Source organism: Equus przewalskii, chromosome 3, assembly GCF_037783145.1.
Source record: "Equus przewalskii isolate Varuska chromosome 3, EquPr2, whole genome shotgun sequence".
In the NCBI taxonomy this organism is placed as follows: Eukaryota; Metazoa; Chordata; class Mammalia; order Perissodactyla; family Equidae; genus Equus; species Equus przewalskii.
The window spans coordinates 19,511,148-19,530,823 of record NC_091833.1 but is presented as its reverse complement, the minus strand read 5'-3'; the positions used below and the strand labels follow the sequence as shown (position 1 = coordinate 19,530,823).

The window sequence follows — 19,676 nt, the reverse complement described above, 5'->3', positions numbered from 1 at the left end:
ACTTGCTTGCAAAAACCCCAGGACCTCTAGTTATAGCCACCAAATAAGGACATAATTCCTTTCCATTCCACTACATGTCTTATTTTTATGATTATTCTTCTTTAATCTACTGTAGCTGGCATAACGGCTCTGAAAAAACATGTCTTAAAAATATAACTACCCCATGCTTCAAAGGTAAAGAAGAAAAGAGAGAGGAAGAGGGAGAGAGAGAAGAGGAGTAAGGACAAGGAGACAAAGACTTCTTGATATTAAGTTCTATAAGAAACATCAAGTTAAGATTATAATTTGTTGGGGCTATTTTATTAATATTTTGTATAATTTATAAGGCAAGTCTCTCAGTCTCCAGAACTAGTTTTATTATCTATAAAACTGCATCACAAGGTTTCTATAAAACTACATCATAAGGTAAGGAATAACAATTCAAGTAGAGTTCTACCAGCAAAGGAGTTTATATCAATCTAATCAACTCACCAAAAACCAAAATACGTTCATGGTACAAAAAAGTATTGCACGGATAAATTAAGCTTCAGTTAGGACGAAAACTATAGGCATATAAGAAGCTGGTTGAGTTCAGGGCTTGATGTGCCCTCAGAAAGAACAAGGGACCGCAGACCCCAGAGTCCTCTTTGTCTTCAAAGTGAATAAAATGAACTAACAAGTTTTTCATGAGTATCTATTAAGTGCTTAATATTATGAGGAACACAGAGGAGTCATAATATATTGCCTCTAACCTCTAGAAGTCCCACAGAAGAAGCCACTGTTGGTTCATGCAAAGTGGGAATGGTCTGATCAACAAGTTATATAAGAAATCGTAAAATGTCAAAGTTAGAAGGAGCCTCAAATAATCCAGTAAAAGAGCTTATTTTATATATTAGAAAACTGGGGCACAAAAGTAACTTGTCTTACTTAGGTAACACAGATTGTTAGTGACAAAGCAGGTACTAGAACTTCAGTTAAGACTAGTCTAGCAGAGATTGCCCAATGGTATATATGACAAAGAAATGACTGTTGAGTCCCATTCTCTTTTTGACAGCATGTAGTAGCATAAGGCTAGAGGAAAACTTTCTACATAGCATTTGTCTAAGTATATAGGAAGCTCCACTTCACAGGATACTATGTAGTAAAGAATTAACTTTACCCAAAGTGAGATCTAGTCTTTGCCCTTAGCTACTAGGAGGTGATCTCTAGGCCCCTAAAATGTCCTGTTTGATAGTAGTATCTTTGTTTGGAGGCTTTGGCCACTGGACAGTCTAACTATGTGATTTATAAAAGGGCCTTTGGAACATGTTTTATCAGTTTTGACCTGTAGTGGAACTGCCTACTAAAGGTTAGCTGCATGGGCAGTATGTAATCAAGCCTGAATAAAAACTCTGGACGCCAACAGCTTGGGTGAGCTTCCTGATTGGCAATACTCTGCATATTGTCACATCCTGATGTGCTTAGAGGGTAAGGCATCTTTGAGGACCACAGAAGCTTCACCTTCGGGACCTTATGCTCTATGCATCTCTCCCTTTGGCTGGTTCTGATTTGTGTTCTTTTGCTATAACAAAACTGAAATTGTTAAGTATAGTGCTTTCCTGAGTTTTGTGAATTGTTCTAGCAAATCTGAGGGGGTAGTGGGAACCCTTGAATTTGAAGTCAACTGTTCAAAAGTGAGACTGGCCAGGAGATCCCTGAACTTGCAGCTAGTGTCTGAAGTGAGGGCAATTTTAGGGAGCACTGTGCCCTTAGCTACGAGTTTGGCAATACATTGGATATAACATATTGGATATATAATGTTTTAAATTCTTGTTAGATTTTTTTAGAACACAAAGGAATAAAAAATTAACCAAAAAAACACAAAGGAATTACAAACTCTTTTGATAAATTGGTTATAGATTCTCTAATTTTTGCCTCTTCCATCTCTTTGCTTGCTTTCATGTGCTCTTTTCTATTCCCATCAGCATTTTATGCTAAATTTTAGGCTTTGGGTATTTTACACATTAGTTTGTTCCTGTTTCTCTCTTCTGTCTCTCTGATCTACTTCTACACATACAACTCTTGTGCCTATGTCTTCTATCTGATTTGCTCATAAGTCTGTCATTTTCTTCTGCTGGTCTCAACTTCTATGAATTTGGTCCTATCTGCTCCACACACTAATTCTTAAGCCAGTTCTTTACCCTTGTTTTCAAGCTCTTTTTCCTTGTTATTTGAAAAACAATACATGTTGAGGTCCTACAAATAGATTCTTTAATACAAGTGTAACAAATAGTGCTTCTGAATGCAAAAAGGTAACAAACATAAACACCTGGCACATAGCAGGTACTCAAACAGTAAGTTTCCCTTTGGTTTAACTCAACAGTAGGCTAAAATAATCCAAATCCTCAGAGCAAATAAATATTAGGAAAGAAATGTTCATTTATTAACAATGGTAATTTGCTATGTTCTTAACTTTTTAAATAGAGAACTGTCATTTCTAGCATCAGTGGAATAATCCTATCTCAATTAAAGAAACTCAAGAAAGAAACTTAAAATGACTTACATCAATCCCAGATAAAGAAGACAGTTAATCTGTTGATTCAGGAAAATTTCAGAAGAAAACAATTTCTCAGAGTAAACAACAAACTATAAAAATGCTTAAATTATACCTGATGAAATAATTCCATGTCGATTTCAGCTTCTGACTTCCAAGAGTTTTCATCTGATTGAAATAAAAACAGTGGCTTACTAAAATTCTGAAAAAAGTTTTACTTTTTAGCTATGACTATATCTTTATAATAAAGTGAAATATGCCACAATCTCTATACCAGTATTATGCCTACTTACCAGAAACATTTTCTTGGAAAATAACTTTAGTTCCTTTCAGAAAGTTCTTGCCAATTAAAAATACTTCTTCCTCTCCTTTCACTGAACAGCTATGCAAGCTTTTCTTTAAGATTTCTGGCACTCCTGCTGGCTGAGCTGTGGGTATACATAAGCATTACATAAAAAGAACCACTAATACTTATTTCTTATTTAAAATCAAGTCTCAATTATTATCCAGTTCTATAAGCTGTCTTTGTTTACCCCTGAAGTTTTGAATTTGACTTCGTCTATTCTGCAACTTCACTTTTACCCTAACAGAAAGTAGAGAAAAAACAGAAAAGTCCATTTTAATTTTTAATAACTATTGTAAGATTTTATAGGGATGTAGTAATGTCTAAGATAAGGTTGGGTTTTTTTTTAAGATTTTATTTTTCCTTCTTCTCCCCCAGTACATAGTTGTATACATTTCAGGTGTGGGTCCTTCGTTGTAGTATGTGGGACTCTGCCTGAGCACGGCCTGATGAGTGGTGCTAGGTCCACACCCAGGATTTGAACCAGTGAAACCCTGGGCCGCTGAAGCAGAGCACGTGAACTTAACCACTTGGCCATGGGGCCAGCCCCCTAAGATAAGGTTTTAATTTATTATGTCATCTTTGTCTTCTCATTACATTAATAATAATAAAAAGTTTTAAAATATGAACTCAGTTGTGTTTTTGTCTTAATAATCTTTTTTTAAAATTCAATTTAAAAACAAGCTTGTCCCACAATCCTGACCTTAAAAATTTCAGCTATGCTATGCCATTACAATACTTCTGAGGCAATGAGTGCCTGAGTGGTACTGACGGCTTCTTTAAGGAACCAGACCCAGGAATCAGAGGCCCCATACCAAAAGACCACCTGAAAACAGATTGAATCTCATTCAGAATAATTCTTTCTACCAGGGAGATCTCCCTAAACTGGGATACCCTGAAGTTAAAAAACAGAATGCACTTGTTTTTCAATTACAAAGATTAACTGACCACTACTAAAATTAACAAAGAGGTTGAGAAGTACTGAGAAGCCAGATCTAATGAATAAATTGTAATTAGCCTACCAACTTCCTCAAGCCAGGATTTCTTTAAGAAAATTTAGCAGGTATTGCTTAGCAAAACAGGTTCCAAAGGCAAGTAAATCTGAGACATGTGAGGTTAAGTAAAGCTAAATGAACAAAAGGATATCTCCAAGCATTTCATATTCTGATGTACACTGTAAATATCCAAGATGTGGGTACAGTATACAGTTTCCCCAACATATGTGACTCCGGAAACATTCTTCTTACTGATACCTAAGGACTAGTTTCTACCAGCATACTCTCTGGGATACTGGTGTATGCGAATAAACAACTTTTAAGTAATCAAAAAACTGCTCCTCTTAAGGCTAAGCACTTTGTCATAGATGACACTATTTATTGTTTTAGTAAACGCCTCCAACATACATACTGCAAAAGTAAACTTAAATATGGTTTATATAACTCATCAACTAGAAAGTAACGAGATATTCCACTAAACTTTAGGAAAAGTTTAAGTTGTTTCCCCTTAGATACTTACATATTTAATAGTTAATTTTATCTTTACAAAAATGTAGTGTGGGAAATTGTTATTGTCAAAATATTCACGGCTCTTCTTTCCCTAGGCCCTTCCTTTGTAGAAAGGCTGTAATTCTTGCTCCACTCACGTGAGAACTGATCATGTGACTTGTTTGGATAATGAAATGCAAGCTGAAGTAATGTGCCAGTTTCAAACAAAAGCTTTAAGAGCCTCACACAGTTCCACCATCTCCTTTTTCCTCCACTACAAAAATAGCAATACTGCATATAAAATATCCCAGGCAGCTTCTTCAGCCTGGATCCCAGAGTGAAGAGAATGAACCTGCTTCCAAATCACAGCCAATACTATCATAAAGTGAAGGACAGGGCCAGCCCTGTGGCATAGTGGTTAAGTTCGTGTGCTCTGTTTCAGCGGCCCGGGGTTTGCTGGTTTGGATTCTGTACGCAGACCTACACATCGCTCATCAAGCCATGCTGTGGCAGCATCCCACATAGAAAAACTAGAAGGACTTGCAACTAGGATATACAACTATGTACTGGGGCTTTGAGGAGAAAAAAAAAAGACGAAGATTGGCAACAGATGTTAGCTCAGGGCCAATTTTCCTCATCAAGGAAAAAAAAAGCAGAGAAGTAAAACAGCTGTTGTAAGCCACTGAGTTTTTTTTTTTTGATTCTTTGTTACTGCAGCATCATTTAGCCTCACTTATTGATACAAAAAAGTTAGTATCCTATCCTCATTAAATATTTAAATAGCACATGATCTTTTCAGCAATGGCTGAGAGTTTAAAAGAAACTGTAAATGTATATACATATACACTGTCTAGAACCCACAGGGTTAATGCATGAACAGAATGGAAACAGTTGTTGGTCATACACTGGCAATTATACAAGCTTTTTTAAATAAAAAATTAACTGAACTAATTTATAACATTTTGGAGTAACTAGATACTTGTTTTTAATGGACATTCAAGAAAAACATGGTAAATATTATTTTGATTAGAAAAAAAGAGGTGCAAAATTATATGAATACATTGTATTAACAAAATGAATGGAAAATCTATAATCTTTCCCCCCATTTTCAAATACCATGTGGAAATCCCACTTCACTAATGATTATCAAAACTTTCTTTTCCTATTCCACTTTTCCCTTGTATTTATTAAAGGCATAAAATAGCCAAATGAGGCCTCTCTGAAGGTACAATGTGTATTTATCTTCTATATATTTGTATTTACATCACACAAAGAATTAGTCTGTTACTATTCAACATAATTTAACTTTTAACTTTTGACCTTAAAAGGTTTTCCTATTAAAAAGGTTTTCCTATTAATGGTTACCTAACAAGACAGACTCCATACTAAACAGAACTAAAGTTAGGATTATTAAGCATTAACTGTTTTTTTTTTTTAATCTTTAAGTAATTAGTAAGCTGACTCTTGAAAGTGATTACACTGCTTAAAAAAAGTATAACGAAAAAAAGTGGCCACCTTTCTGGTATTATAAAAACAATGTGCTTTTAGATGCTTTTCAAATAGTGGTCTCAAAAATAAAGCTGAAAAAAATTAATGAATATCTGAATACTTAACAAAGCAAATATTTCAACCTGTCAAATGAATTAGTAAGGCTTTTTAATAGTGTCTGTGAAGAGAAGGAAAGTTTACTCAATGATATTATATTTTTCCTAAAGTTGTGGGATAGATAGGAAGAAGATAAGTAGAAACTTGTTAAATTCAGTCAGATTTAATACAATAAGCATTATAAGATAAAATCTAATACACATTATATTGAAGAAAGCTATGATTAATTTTGCCATATTAAAAAAATTACTACAGGAAGGTAAATACTAAAAAAGTATGAAAACTGATATCCTTAATTTGACATAGTATAGCCAAATAATATAAACAATATACCAAAACAAAAAACTATATATACCTGCATTGTCTGGAGAAATCTAAAGATGTCAAAAATGTAAAAGAGGATGATTGTTCCATCCCCTTAAAAACAAACAAAAAGATAGACAATGGATCCAATGGCCATTGTTAAACCAACAAGTAGAAGCAGGATTTTTTTTAAGGTCACAAGGCACAACATAAATTCTGATATTGGGCCTTATTTCCACTGAATGTCTCCAGATGGAAGATCAAGTTTTTGTTTCCTCTCCTCCCTTCCACCTCTATTACCTTTTGGCCTCTCTTTCTTTCCTACCTCCCTCCCTCTCATCTTCCTGTTTCCTTCTACCTCCCATTCCAATCCTAACCTTCTTACTAACCTACTTTCTTTTCACTCTTCATGCTACTCTAACTGCTCAAACCTGCCAAAAAGTTATATTCATGGAAATAAACACAAACCAGAAACCAATAATGGAACACACTTATTTTTAATTTTTTAAATAAAAAGATTTTTGGGGTCCTTTGTTCCACTGTGTATTATTTATGTGTTTACTTTTCCTTTCCCCTCATACCCCGTACCCCAAAGCCTAAGTTCAACCCTCAGACTCCCTAAAGTGGTCAGGATAAAATTTAAATTCTTTGGCTCAACACACAGCTCTCTGTATGAAAGAGATCTTGCCTAGCTCTACTAGCCTCAAATCTTATCACTTCTTTGTAGGTATCTTTCTGTTCCAAACACATCAATCTTTTTTTAATTCTCCTAAAAGAAACACACCCTTTCATGGAATATATTGTACACTGTTCCCTCTGCCCAGAACGATCTTCATCTAAACCCTGTTCTGCCTGGTTTACTTCTATTTGTCCTTCAAGACATAGCACAAGTTTTACCATCTCCAAGTAGTCTGGGTTAGATGTTGAGACGTTGTTTTCTGTTTCCACTGTACCCTATTCATGCATCTACTATAGCCTTTATATCATTTTATACTATAATAGGAAGTTTGCTTATCTGTTTTCCCCTCTAGTCTGCTAGACTGTAAACTCCTTAAGCTATCATATCTTTGTTCCCAGAGTTGGGCACATTGTAACTATCCATTAAATTAACTATGAAGCTTTCCCAGAACATTCTTAGGATCCACTGATGAAGTGGCACATCTTTTTTTTTTTTTTTTAAAGTATGCTTTTTGGTGAGGAATATTGGCCCTGAGCCAACATCTGTTGCCAATCTTCCTCTTTTTTTTCAGTTTTTCTCCCCACAGCCCCAGTACATAGTTGTATATTCTAGTTGCAGGTCATTCTACTTCTTTTATGTGGGATGCCGCCACAGCATAGCTTGACAAGTGGTATGTAGGTCCATGCCTAGGAACCAAACCGGCGAACCCCAGGCCACCAAAGAGGAGCACACGAACTTAACTACTTGGCCATGACTCCAGCCTCCCCTTTTTTTTTTTGAAACGCACCACAGGAGACTCTAACAGATAGCCAGGATTGAGAAGCACAATATTACTGCCTGCCAAATTTGCTGACTAATCTCACGAACATGAAAAATTTTAGTAGTATATATCACACTTTTTTAAAATAGGTCAAATAAAATGAGGAACAGAAATAAAATGATGATCAAATTGAAACAAAGACACAAAATAAAATCCTTCCTATACTCTACAGTACATACCAGCTCAAAACAATGGACAAATAAAATCAGATATCTCTTTCATGCGCCATGTCCTACCTTGAACAAACAAGATTTCCTACCTCTCCTGTTATATAAAAAGTGAAACTAATCATTTCTAGTCTATTAGCATCACAGAGTTGTTGTCAGGATCAAATGGGATAATGCACAATGATTAGTGGGAAACTCCATTAGAGCAATAGTCACTACAGAGGAAGAATGACTTAACTACTGAGGAGCCGGAAGCAGCACTTGGGCATGATTAGCCCAGTTTCTTCCCTCCCTCTTCGGCATCTGTGTACCTGCACAAAGCATACGTTTTAGACTGTTGACTGCCAGATGGGGAGAGGCCTGCAATTGTGGAGGGCTGCTTTGACTGAGTGGATAGACATATCCTCCTCTGGACTGAAGCAGCCAGTCCTTTTTCTAACACTTTTATAAGTAGTAAAATTGGTATTTTCATCTCGATTTCTCTAACTCCTATGTGTCTAACTCCTACTACAAAGTGAACATCTATTTATTAACTTCCTAAGATCTAAACATACAAGAAAGAACTTTATAAACCATACAGTACAACATAGAGATAACATACTACTATGAAAAGTAATATTAAAGTTAATACCTCTTCCTGTTCATCTAGTCTAATATTTAAGCAAAAATAATTAAAAATAAAAAATTTTAAAATATTTCATTTTGTTATCAGTTAAACAATAAAGCAAGATTGTCTGACCAACCTACAGCCCTCTGGGTAGTATATTTAATGAAAACTCATCAATATAAAGTAAAATTACATTTTGAACATAGAATGATGGCATTCATTACACAGAACAATAGATTTTTTAAAAACCAAATCATTAACCCATTAGGAGGAGTGTGCAGATCAAGAGGCTTAGACTCTTGCCTAAATGATTAGATCTAATTGACATTCACAGAAATTACTATTAGAAATATTTTAAGCTAGTTACACAATGTTTAAAAAAATCAGTTTGTATAAAATTCTATGAAAATAGTAACATTACTAAGAAACAAATATGAAAACTCTTTATTACGTTAACTTATTTGCAAATTAATTATTATTCTAGCACTTCCTTTTCCAAAAGAGGCATGGGACTACTACTGCAAAGGTACCCCTTTCTTTAAAAGAAAGTACTGCCCATGTTTATCTAATACAGTTTCTGTAGGCAGACGGCAAGATAAATGCCAAATAGTCAACTAAAGGAATAAAAATATATATCCTACACCTCCTGGTAAACAACATCTACAAAAGGAAATGGAAGGGGTAATAGAAGTATTCAAGTAAAATCCCCTAATATATATTGAGATCCACTTTCTAAATTCATAGAAAGTCTAAATTATACAACACAAACCTCCTAGGAAGAGGAAACAGTTCTCTAACATAATTGCATACTGTAACCATAGTTCTAACCACCCAGAAGCTATGGCTAGGATGAAATAAACTGTTCAAACTTTATTTCAGCACTGCAATTTAAGTGACCGTGGTGGCAATATAGCATAGTGGCTAAAAGCAGAGGCTCTGAATCCTGGTCTTGTTATTTACTAGTATGTGACCTCGAGGAAGTTTGATCTCTCTAGGTCTCAGTTTCATCAACTGTAGAAGGGAATCCATATAAATTGATGGTGAGAGTTAAATGATATAATGCTTATAAAGTGGTTAACAAAATCGCTAGCATATAGTCACAGTTCAAAATATGGTAACTTTTATTATTAGCTAAATATGCCCATCACTGTATACTGCTGCTTCTTAGGGCTATCATATCCACCTCAGACACAGCCTCTCGGGGAGATACACTTTTTTGCAGTGTGGGCATATATTATCATTAATGGTGATAATTAACAATAATAATAATTATAGATGAAAATTTTCAGAAAAATCATGTTTTCTATTTTTTTGTGTATTTTCTACCATCATTAGCTGGACATACTTATATTTTAGCAATATCTTAATGAGATAGGAAACAAAAAAATGAAAGAACAAACTAATGAAAGGAGCGAACAATAAAGTTAGCAACCATTTCCCAGTCCCTGCTAAAGCAATATGATCTGAATTATCTAACATCTCCTGGCTCTGGCCTTCAGAGAGTGGCTATGATCACACTCAAAGTATTAGATCATGTAAAAGAACTGCACATGTCCAACTAAAATTGGAATTCCATTCTAATAACATTCAGGTTGGGACATATCATGAGTTATAGTAAATTCAGCATTGGAATACCTCAATTAGAAAAGCTTTAGAACTCAATGAGCCATCTACAGATTATTTATTCTGTCCCGATCTGAATGTGATAGAATGGACATGATAGATAGATCTTTAAAAGCAGCCTATTTATAATTCAACACTACCCAGAATTAACCCAAGGAAATACTAGTATCAAAACAAATTTTTCATAATAATGAAAAATCGAGAATTGATGAGAAATTAATTTCTCAAATTAATGAGAAATCGAATTGAGCTCTCTCGAGATCAGAAAGATAAGTTTAATACTTTCTTTTTAAAATTAAGGTGTTTGCTAAAGTATAGCTAGAATCATTTCTGAGATGAAATAAAAGGAAAAATAAGATTTACCAAAGATGAATAATTTGACAAAACTAAGCTACAACTAAATAACAAAGGCTCTGTAACTGTCGTAGGGGTAGCAAGGTACTGATACCCTTAACAACTCAACAGGAAATTCAACTGAAGGGGACGGGTCTCTTCTGCTCTTTTGAATTCAAGTATAATTTACAAAGAAACAAGGCCGACGAAAATTACGCTGAATGAAAATCTTCTTAAGCGATATATAAAGGAAATGTTTTCCTATTTATTACTTGTAATAATACTCATTAGAGGGAAACCAGAATATATGGCGAAGCACATATAACAACCTGATTGAATTTAAACACATGCACATCATTTACTTTCTACGTCAAGGTTAGCAAGATAAAAATTTCATTTTCCACTTCCCAACACTATACTATAATAATATACTTCGTAATCAGAACTCCAACTGCTGTGTATTTACAAAGTTCTGCTTATTTTACTGTTTATGTTCTAACACAAAACAGAGTTAGGATCACAGCAATTTATCACACAATAAAGATGACAGGAAAATTCTTTGGCTTTGCAATTTACCTCTGGTAACTATCCAAATCACTTTTTAAATCAGTATAGGATGAGAATAGAAAACTGCAAAATGTTACATACCTTTATTTATTTTAATATTTACTTGAAATTACCCACCTTTAGTTTAGTCTAGAAAATCTGACTACAGCTTTTAAAGTGTTTCAAATTTTGCATGATCATAAGCTGCAGTATGTGAAACATCTGAAATTTAGAGATATCTGAAAGATTAATAGAAAATGAAAAAACTCCATGTATTTAAAATCTTTACATTTTCTTACTTACTACATAAAATTGGAGAAGAAGGTGTCTGCAGTGTCAAAGTGGAGCCATCTTTCCTTGTGATATTAACTCGAAAAACCAATCTGGCACGAGTGCTTTTTTTCTTGGAACCAGCAATTCCTATTCTGGCTTCCACATCAGCATTCCTCAATTTTAGTATCCCTACGCAGTCCACCCTAACACAGAAAAAATACATTAACTGATATTTTCTGTTGTATAAATAGTAAAATATTCTTTTTTATTTATTTATTTTTATTGAGTTAATGATAGGTTACAATCTTGTGAAATTTCAGTTGTACATTAATGTTTGTCATTCGTGTTATAGGTTCACCACTTCACCCTTTGTGCCCACCCCCACCTCACCTTTCCCCTGGTATCCATTAATCTGTTCTCTTAGTCCACATTTTAAAATTCCTCATATGAGTGGCGTCATACACAGATTATCCTTCTCTAGCTGGCTTATTTCACTTAACATAATTCCCTCAAGGTCTATCCATGTTATTGCAAATGGAATGATTTTGTTCTGTTTTGCAGCTGAGTAGTATTCCATTGTATACATGTACCACATTTTCTTTATCCATTGATCTGTTGTTGGGCACTTAGGTTGCTTCCATGTCTTGGCTATTGTAAACAATGCTGCAATGAACATTGGGGTGCATAGGACTTTTGGAATTGTTGACTTCAAGCTCTTTGGATAGATACCCACTAGTGGAATGGCTGGATCCTATGGTAGTTCTATTTTTAATTTTTTGAGGAATCTCCATACTGTTTTCCATAGTGGCTGCACCAATAGTACAATATTCTTAATCAAAGAAGTTTCTTTCTTAAAAAAATTTTCTTCTTTAATAATTTTTTTGAATATGTAATATAATCATAAGGTTCCAAATTCAAAAAGTACAGAAAGGTAAATTCTGAATATTCAATTTCTAATCTTGTCAACCTTTTGTTTATAATAATAATGGAAAAAACAGTAAGGAAGTAAAGTCACTATTTCAAATCTGAACATAAGTAATGGTTACAAGGGATACTTTTGCTGTTTTTTGTTTTTGTTTTTGTTTTGCTGACGAAGATTCAATCTTCCTCTTTTTGTATGTGAGCCACTGTCACAGCATGGCCACTGACAAGTGGTGTAGGTCAGGGCCCGGGAACCAAACCCGGGCTGCAGAAGTAGAGCTCACTCAACTTAACCACTAGGCCACTGGGGCTGGCCCTTGCTGTTTTTTAGAAAAATAAATAAATTTAGCCTCTTTCTTTTTACAACTAATTCCAATATTAAAATAGAGGGAATGGATTTTACTTTAAAAAAAATTTGTAACAGTCCCCAAAAGAATGGAACACTACATAGCCGTTAAAATGCATGCCATAAGATAATATCCAATGTTATGGGAAAATGCTCAAGATAAGTGAAAAGCAGGCTACAAAACAGTGGTTACAGTATTATCTCAATTTTTTTTTCCTTCTTCTCCCCAAAGACTCCCAGTACATAGTTGTATATTCTAGTTGTAGATCCTTCTAGTTCTGCTATGTGGGACATCGCCTCAGCATGGCTTGACAAGTGCTGCTAGGTCCATACCCAGGATACGAACTGGTCAAATCCTAGGCCACTGAAGCAGAGCACACAAACTTAATCACTTGGCCACAGGGCCAGCCCGGTATTATCTCAATTTTATCAGAAAAAAGCCTGGAAAGATAAATATCAAAATAGTGGTTATTTTGGGCTGGCTCTGTGGCTGAGTGGCTAAGTTCGGTACGCTCCACTTTGGCAGCCTGGGTTCAGTTTCTAGGCGTGGACCTACACCACTTGTGGGTGGCCATGCTGTGGTGGCTACCCACATACAAAACAGAGGAAGACTGGCACAGATGTTAGCTCAGGGCAAATCTTCCTCAGCAAAAAAAAAAAAGTGGTTATTTCTGGGAAGTTGGCTTTGAAGGAGTATGTTTTTTTTAGCCTTTTATTATTATTATTATTAATTTTTTTTTGCAGAAGATTAGCCCTGAGCTAGCATCTGCTGCCAATCTTCCTCTTTTTTGCTGAGGAAGACTGGCCCTGAGCTAACATCCATGCCCATCTTCCTCTACTTTATATGTGGGATGTCTGCCACAGCATGGCTTGAAAAGTGGTGCGTAGGTCTGCACCCAGGATCCTAACCAGTGAACCCCAGGCTGCCAAAGTGGAATGTGTGAACTTTGCTGTCCCTCCGGGCCAGCCCTATTATTATTTTTTATTATTCTGTATTTTCAACTTATAATGACTAAGCACTACTTTTATAATCAGTAACTTCCTTTCTTCCAACTATATATATTTGTTTTTATAATTTTCAAAAGTTGAAAGGTGAATCTTTATTAAATATTTTTCAAAACTTCCCTTTTCCAGTTAACCTCTTACCAGCCTATTCAAAATGGCTTTCAAAAGGAAACTGAAAACCAAGTATAGAAAAGTCTTTAGGTATCTAATACAAATAATTACAACATAGGTCTACCCCATATCAATATATTTGGTGCTATTATGGTTCAACTTTAGGATTAAAGGTCCTTAACAAAAGGTTTAAATCATTAATACTTCTAATATTTTTCAGGCATTAAAAACACATAAGATGAAAAATACATAGTTCCAGGACATAATTTTTTAATACAGGAAAATAAAATAGAAGGTGCATTTAGACCCAGCAATGTGCTTTTTCACATCAAGATGGATCAAGGCACCACGAATGGTTTCTGTCAAATAGTTTCCAATGCAAACACTAAGAAAGTGGCATTTAGGAAACCAAATCAAATTGTAAATTTTATTTTTAATGCTAATATTATTAATCCCAAAAAATAAGTCTATGTTATTTTCCAAAAAGTCAGCATTCCACCTGGTTTTTATTTCCCTGCCTTTCACTATTGGAATTCTCCAGCAAAGGGCAGAAGGGTTAATTTTAACCCATTATTATTCTGTAATAATCTATGTTTTTGTTTATAGTGTTTAAAACATTTTAATAAAATACTCAAAATCTTCTTTTATATACTAGAAACTAAAAATTTTTCCTCCTACTGCAAAAGTGTAATGTATAACAAAAAAATTTTACTAAGTACTTACGCTAGTGTCATGTTGTTACTCGGATCAAGGCCAACTTCTATAACAGTAGTGCCTTCAATGTCCACTTCTTTGCAGGGAGTCGTATTTCGCCCAGTTACCCTGCAGGCCTGATAAAACCCATGTGGTTTCACTCGACCAGAGTCATTGCCCACAAACACTTGCAACACTACTGGCTCATTATGGCCTTCCAGCTGGAGTGAGATAACATGGAACATAAACAGTAATTAGTCTGTCAAATAATCTAATTGTAAAATCAAACATTTAAGACCAAGTCCTATATTTACAACTAGATTACAATAAAGAAATAATTTAAATCCTCAAGAAAAACAGATGAAATATTTTCATAAAAGAGAGTTGGCTAAGTTTTAATTCTGCAATAATCACATTTTAATTAAAATTTTAGATGTTTAATGATAAATTATTTATAATTAATTTGTACTAGATGAGAATAAATACACAGTCTTTTAGGTATTTATAAATTTATGGACTGTCAAAGAATCATGTAGGTTATGTACAATTTACCACTACCACCAATGGAAAATTCAGTAAACTGTTAGTGGTATCATTAATCATCATCAAACAAGAGTACATATACTAAATTTTTATTCTTTTAAAGCTATTTGAATAGAAAAGTGTTTGAAGGGCAGCTATATAAATAATAGGGAAACAGAGCTCATTTTCAGAGACTAGATACATACATACAACATCATGAAATCCTGAGCCAAAAGATTATGGTTCTGAAAAATTGCAAGTTTGAACCAGGATCTATGGGTCACTACAAGACTCCAGCAACTCTTCATAAATTAAATTATGATTTGTATGCTGAAGAATAAATAAATAAACAAATGTTTCCAATGCTGATTCTTGGTAAGGTTTATAGTTAAACATTGAAGCTGCTAATATAGAATGCAGAAAATCACAAAATAACTTGCACGATGTACACCAAAGTGCATAAAAAAACTCATATATCTTTTTAATCCCAGTATAGGCGTATCTCTGTGAAATGATACAATAAGGAGGCAAATAAGCAATTTACCTAAACTGTTAGTCAGCAGTTATCCAGAACAGTGTCTGGCACATAGAGAGGCACAATATTTGTTGAATGAATGAATGAATAAACTTTTAAGTTCAGGAATTCACACAGCATCACAGTTAGGCAATTAATCTAATAATACTTCTGACCAGACAAGTACTTATATGAAGTATAACAAAGCCCAGCAGTTAGACTAAAAATACTGACCAAACTATCAAAACGTTTGGTTAGACCAATATTCACACAAAGCACAACTTAAATTTCTCACTTGCGTATTACCCATCCTGAGTTTGGGAGATTGAGGAAGGGTTGGTGTGGTGAGCAGCGGAGGGGTAGGAATGATATTTGTACATGTGACAATTAACCAATCTTATAAAGGTCACAGGTAAATTTCCCAATCCCAAGTTTCTGGTACAATTTCATGAAAGTATAATATGAAAGGCAGTTCAATTAATGCATTTACATAAACTATCCAACAAGAATCTACCATGTGACTAGCCATAATTCCTCCCTGATTAGTATTTTGCAGGGGTAGGAACACTTGTTAAAAATCCCCCATCCCAATTTCTTTGGTTTGTCTTCAAAGAGAAATATTCTTTCTAACAAGGTATCCCAGTTGCTGAAATTTAAGCCTCTTTTCTTCCTGTTGGTCTAAGTTCTGAAAAGATGAAGACTCAGATGATATCCTATTTCTTAAACTGAAGACTTGAGTTACCTATCAACCAATTCTTTTCTGAGTTGAATACTCCTAATTTAGCCATCTTACAAACCTTATTTTTCAAGTCCATAATAATTTCTACAATACTTTTTCTTTGAATTCACTTTAAAATTTCTTCTTAAATATAAAGTTTGGGAAGAATCTAATACAGTCACTACCAATGTCAAATATAAGGGTAAGATAATTCATGATTTCCAGATATTTTACTTATCAGAACACATACACAGCTCTCCTTTAATTTAAACTAAAATTCAAATATCAAATTAGCACTATTTGGCTATGGTTCAGTCAGACTTTAACTTTAATTTTTATTGTATATAGCTAGTAATTCTATCCTTCTACTTCAGGCAGCATTTATTGGTTAAAAACAAAATAAGTAATAAGTAAAACTGGAGAAAATTCTTCACGTATTGCAAAATGAAGTAAGTACCTTTACTGTAGGAAACCCTTGCTGTGTTCTATCCTTTACTGAGCCACGGCTACCCTCAGTCAGATACCGAGCCCGGTGCTGGGTCTCAGGTTGTACAACTATCTTCAGCTCCTTTCCCTCACATTTAACAGGATACTGTCCACACAACATAGGGCTCTTCTTTACTCCAGTTCCTTTTTGGTTTTCCAATGTTCTGAGAAGTCAGAGCACAACATGGAAAAAGTATCAAAAACAGTTCTCTACAAAAGTCATGTAAGATAAAGGAAGAAACAGAATGGGCAATAACATTAAAAACAACTGATTATCTTACTGATAGAATAAATACAGCCTAAGGGAAGATACATTGCATAAACAAAATTATCTTTTAAAATTTTGTAATAAAATTTAACTATATGATGCAAAAATAAAAGAAAGTAGTTGGACAGAGAAGACAAAGAGTGCATATGTGTGGTAGGAGGAAGGAGGAAGACTGAATGCAATGAACTGGGAATAACAGGAAAGAGAACAGATGATGTCATTGTAACCTTTCACACTGCATTTTAGTCAAAATAAACTTTTAAAATTACATATATATGTGAGTGTTACATAAAGCTACAAGATTAACTATCATTATTTTCTAATCAATCTTGCAAAGTCAAAGAAAAATGGGGGTAGCAAAAAGAAACAAACAAAAGGCCTTAAAAAACAACTGAAAGTACATATAGCATATTCTTTTGGATATCTTTCTCAGTATATCAAACAATTATAATTAAAAAATCAGTGATTCAATTATTATTGGGAAATTAGCTTTACTCTAACCAATCTTTCTCAGAAGTGTAATTTTTCAGAGTATTTTTATTTGTGATTAGTTAAATAATTAAAGCCCTTAGCATGTAAAAAATTTATAATCTGGGCTTTACAGATAGGCAATGTAATTTATTTTTAAAAGTTGTGTTTCTAATGTTTATTTGTTTATCATACATTTGCTATGTGGAATGTATATTCAAAGAAAAATATTTCAAATGGTAGTTAGGGCTTCAGGTCAACACATTTAATCTGAAGCACTGCAAATATGTGATAAAAATAAATAGAAAATACCAGGGACTGGGGTGAACTCCACGGCTAGGAAAGGGATAGAAGAATGAAGGAAAGAAGGGATGCAAAGGAATGAAATAAAACTGACTGGATAGGAATGAGGGTTCTGAGGGCAAGTACTATGCTCAATCATCCCCATATTCCCTGAACCTTGCACAATTCTTTAAACAGCAGGTGCTGAAAAAATATTTGTTGATGAAGGCAAATAGGAAGAAGAAACAGACAAAGAAAGGACAGCAAACGAAAAAAAGACGCTTCTACAATAGTAAGATCAAAAGGACTGGACCCTAATTGGCCAAGGAATGCCATTCGTGTTTGACATAATTAATTCAAAGATTACCTGTGTAAGTCATTTAAAAGGCCCTGGAAGAATAAATCCTATAAACAAAAGTGTCAAGTTGAAGCTGGGATAATGGGCAATAAGCGCTATTTTTCTCTTTATCATTCTGGGTAGAAATTCAAACATTTTCCCTGAACACAATGTGTAGTCCCTTACATATGAAATTCTATAATGATATTCTGTTTTTCACTCATTTTAAAATCAAAGCAAAAATATTCACTTACTGATGTTTTACTATGTAAAAACATCCCCCAAATATGCAACAAAAGGAACTAAAAGAAAATATAGCAAAGTGCTAATATCAGTTGTATTGAGTGACTAGATTATGGGTTATTTTCTTCTATTTTTCTGTATTTTTCAAATGTTTGTAATAAATATCTGTTAATTTTATAATAGAAAAGGAAACACTGGCTTGAAATATAAGGAAAATTTATCATATCAATTAATTTGTCAAGATATGATTTTAATATTCACTTATGCTAGCCAAACTAATATTTATGAGGATAAATAGATGATAATGAGTTTTACTATTTCAGCAAAACAAAATATTTCATTTGGGATGACGATTGTCAAGTGACGTGAGAAAGTATACACATTATGGCTCAAAGAAGAATAGCACATATAATTTAAAAATTTCTGAAATGATACTTAAAAAAGTTCTTAAAACTATTTTTATTCTCTAGGTTTAAGCATAAAAATGGAATACATACATATTTAGATCTCTAGATGTGTGAGACTGAAAACAACTAATTCTTAGAAAAGTAATCATTCAAATTACTAATTTTTAGGGCATGATGGCTTCAGAAAAAACAAGAAAGTAACAGTTAATTTTATGGACTTTTACTTCTAAATGACATCTAAAAGGAAAATCCACTGTCTTGGCATATTCTATTCAGAAGTCTTAAAATGATATCCTAATTCCTTTGTGCTACATATCCTTCTGGTTACCTATGTCAAAAATAATTTTCACTATAAAATGCCTAAAATAGGTTTCATATCCAGATGACATCATATCTTAATTTCTAGGAATATCTAGAAGAGACATAGGGCTACTGATTCTCAGGACATTTCATCAAAGAATTCAAGAATGATATAGCTAGGAATGTTTAAATACTGAGCAGTTTTTTAAAAACATGGTTTTGTTTTCTTAATAAACTCCAACTGTTATATAACACTTTAATTATATAAAAATGCCATTTCCATCTTGAAGACCAATAAACTGCTGTACGCAAATATTTGAGAATATATTTTCTACAATTTAGAATTATATAAATTATAAATTCACGGCACATTAGATCTACAGCTATAAATACCTTATCTCTCAAAACATTTCTAAATTTCTTTCACGTTTCTAACATCTTTCTTGTTGAAGAATATAAGACTTTAGCTTGAGATCTTCTTAATAATTGTTTTCAAAGGCCTATTTTTCTACATATTTACATGTGCTTTTATCCTTTCCTTGATATAGTCCTTATAAATTCAAAATTTAAACTTCTTCCATTATTTCCATACGCTAGTGTCAAATATTTTTCCATTACCTAAGAAGCTGGACAATTCTTCTGCTGCTTGATGAGTTTCTGTTCCATGAATAATTTCATGAGAGATTTTGTCTTGACAAATGTTATTATACTTTCCCTGGGTAACCTCAAATCATTTCTAAGATACATCTATCATACAAAA

The 19,676-nt window shown here is 33.8% G+C and overlaps 1 protein-coding gene across 15 annotated transcripts in view; it reads right to left on the bottom strand.

Moving 5' to 3' along the window:
* NFAT5 (nuclear factor of activated T cells 5) overlaps nt 1-19,676 on the bottom strand; it is a 123,711-nt gene that overhangs the window by 27,212 nt on the left and 76,823 nt on the right. For all 15 annotated transcript variants that reach the window (XM_008518395.2, XM_070613782.1, XM_070613793.1 and 12 more), the window contains 5 exons: nt 16,583-16,775; nt 14,402-14,592; nt 11,326-11,498; nt 2,806-2,940; nt 2,628-2,680 (listed from right to left, as the gene is read on the bottom strand). In XM_008518395.2, the coding sequence (XP_008516617.1) occupies nt 2,628-2,680; nt 2,806-2,940; nt 11,326-11,498; nt 14,402-14,592; nt 16,583-16,775 (745 nt within the window). The remainder of the gene's footprint in view (nt 1-2,627; nt 2,681-2,805; nt 2,941-11,325; nt 11,499-14,401; nt 14,593-16,582; nt 16,776-19,676) is intronic.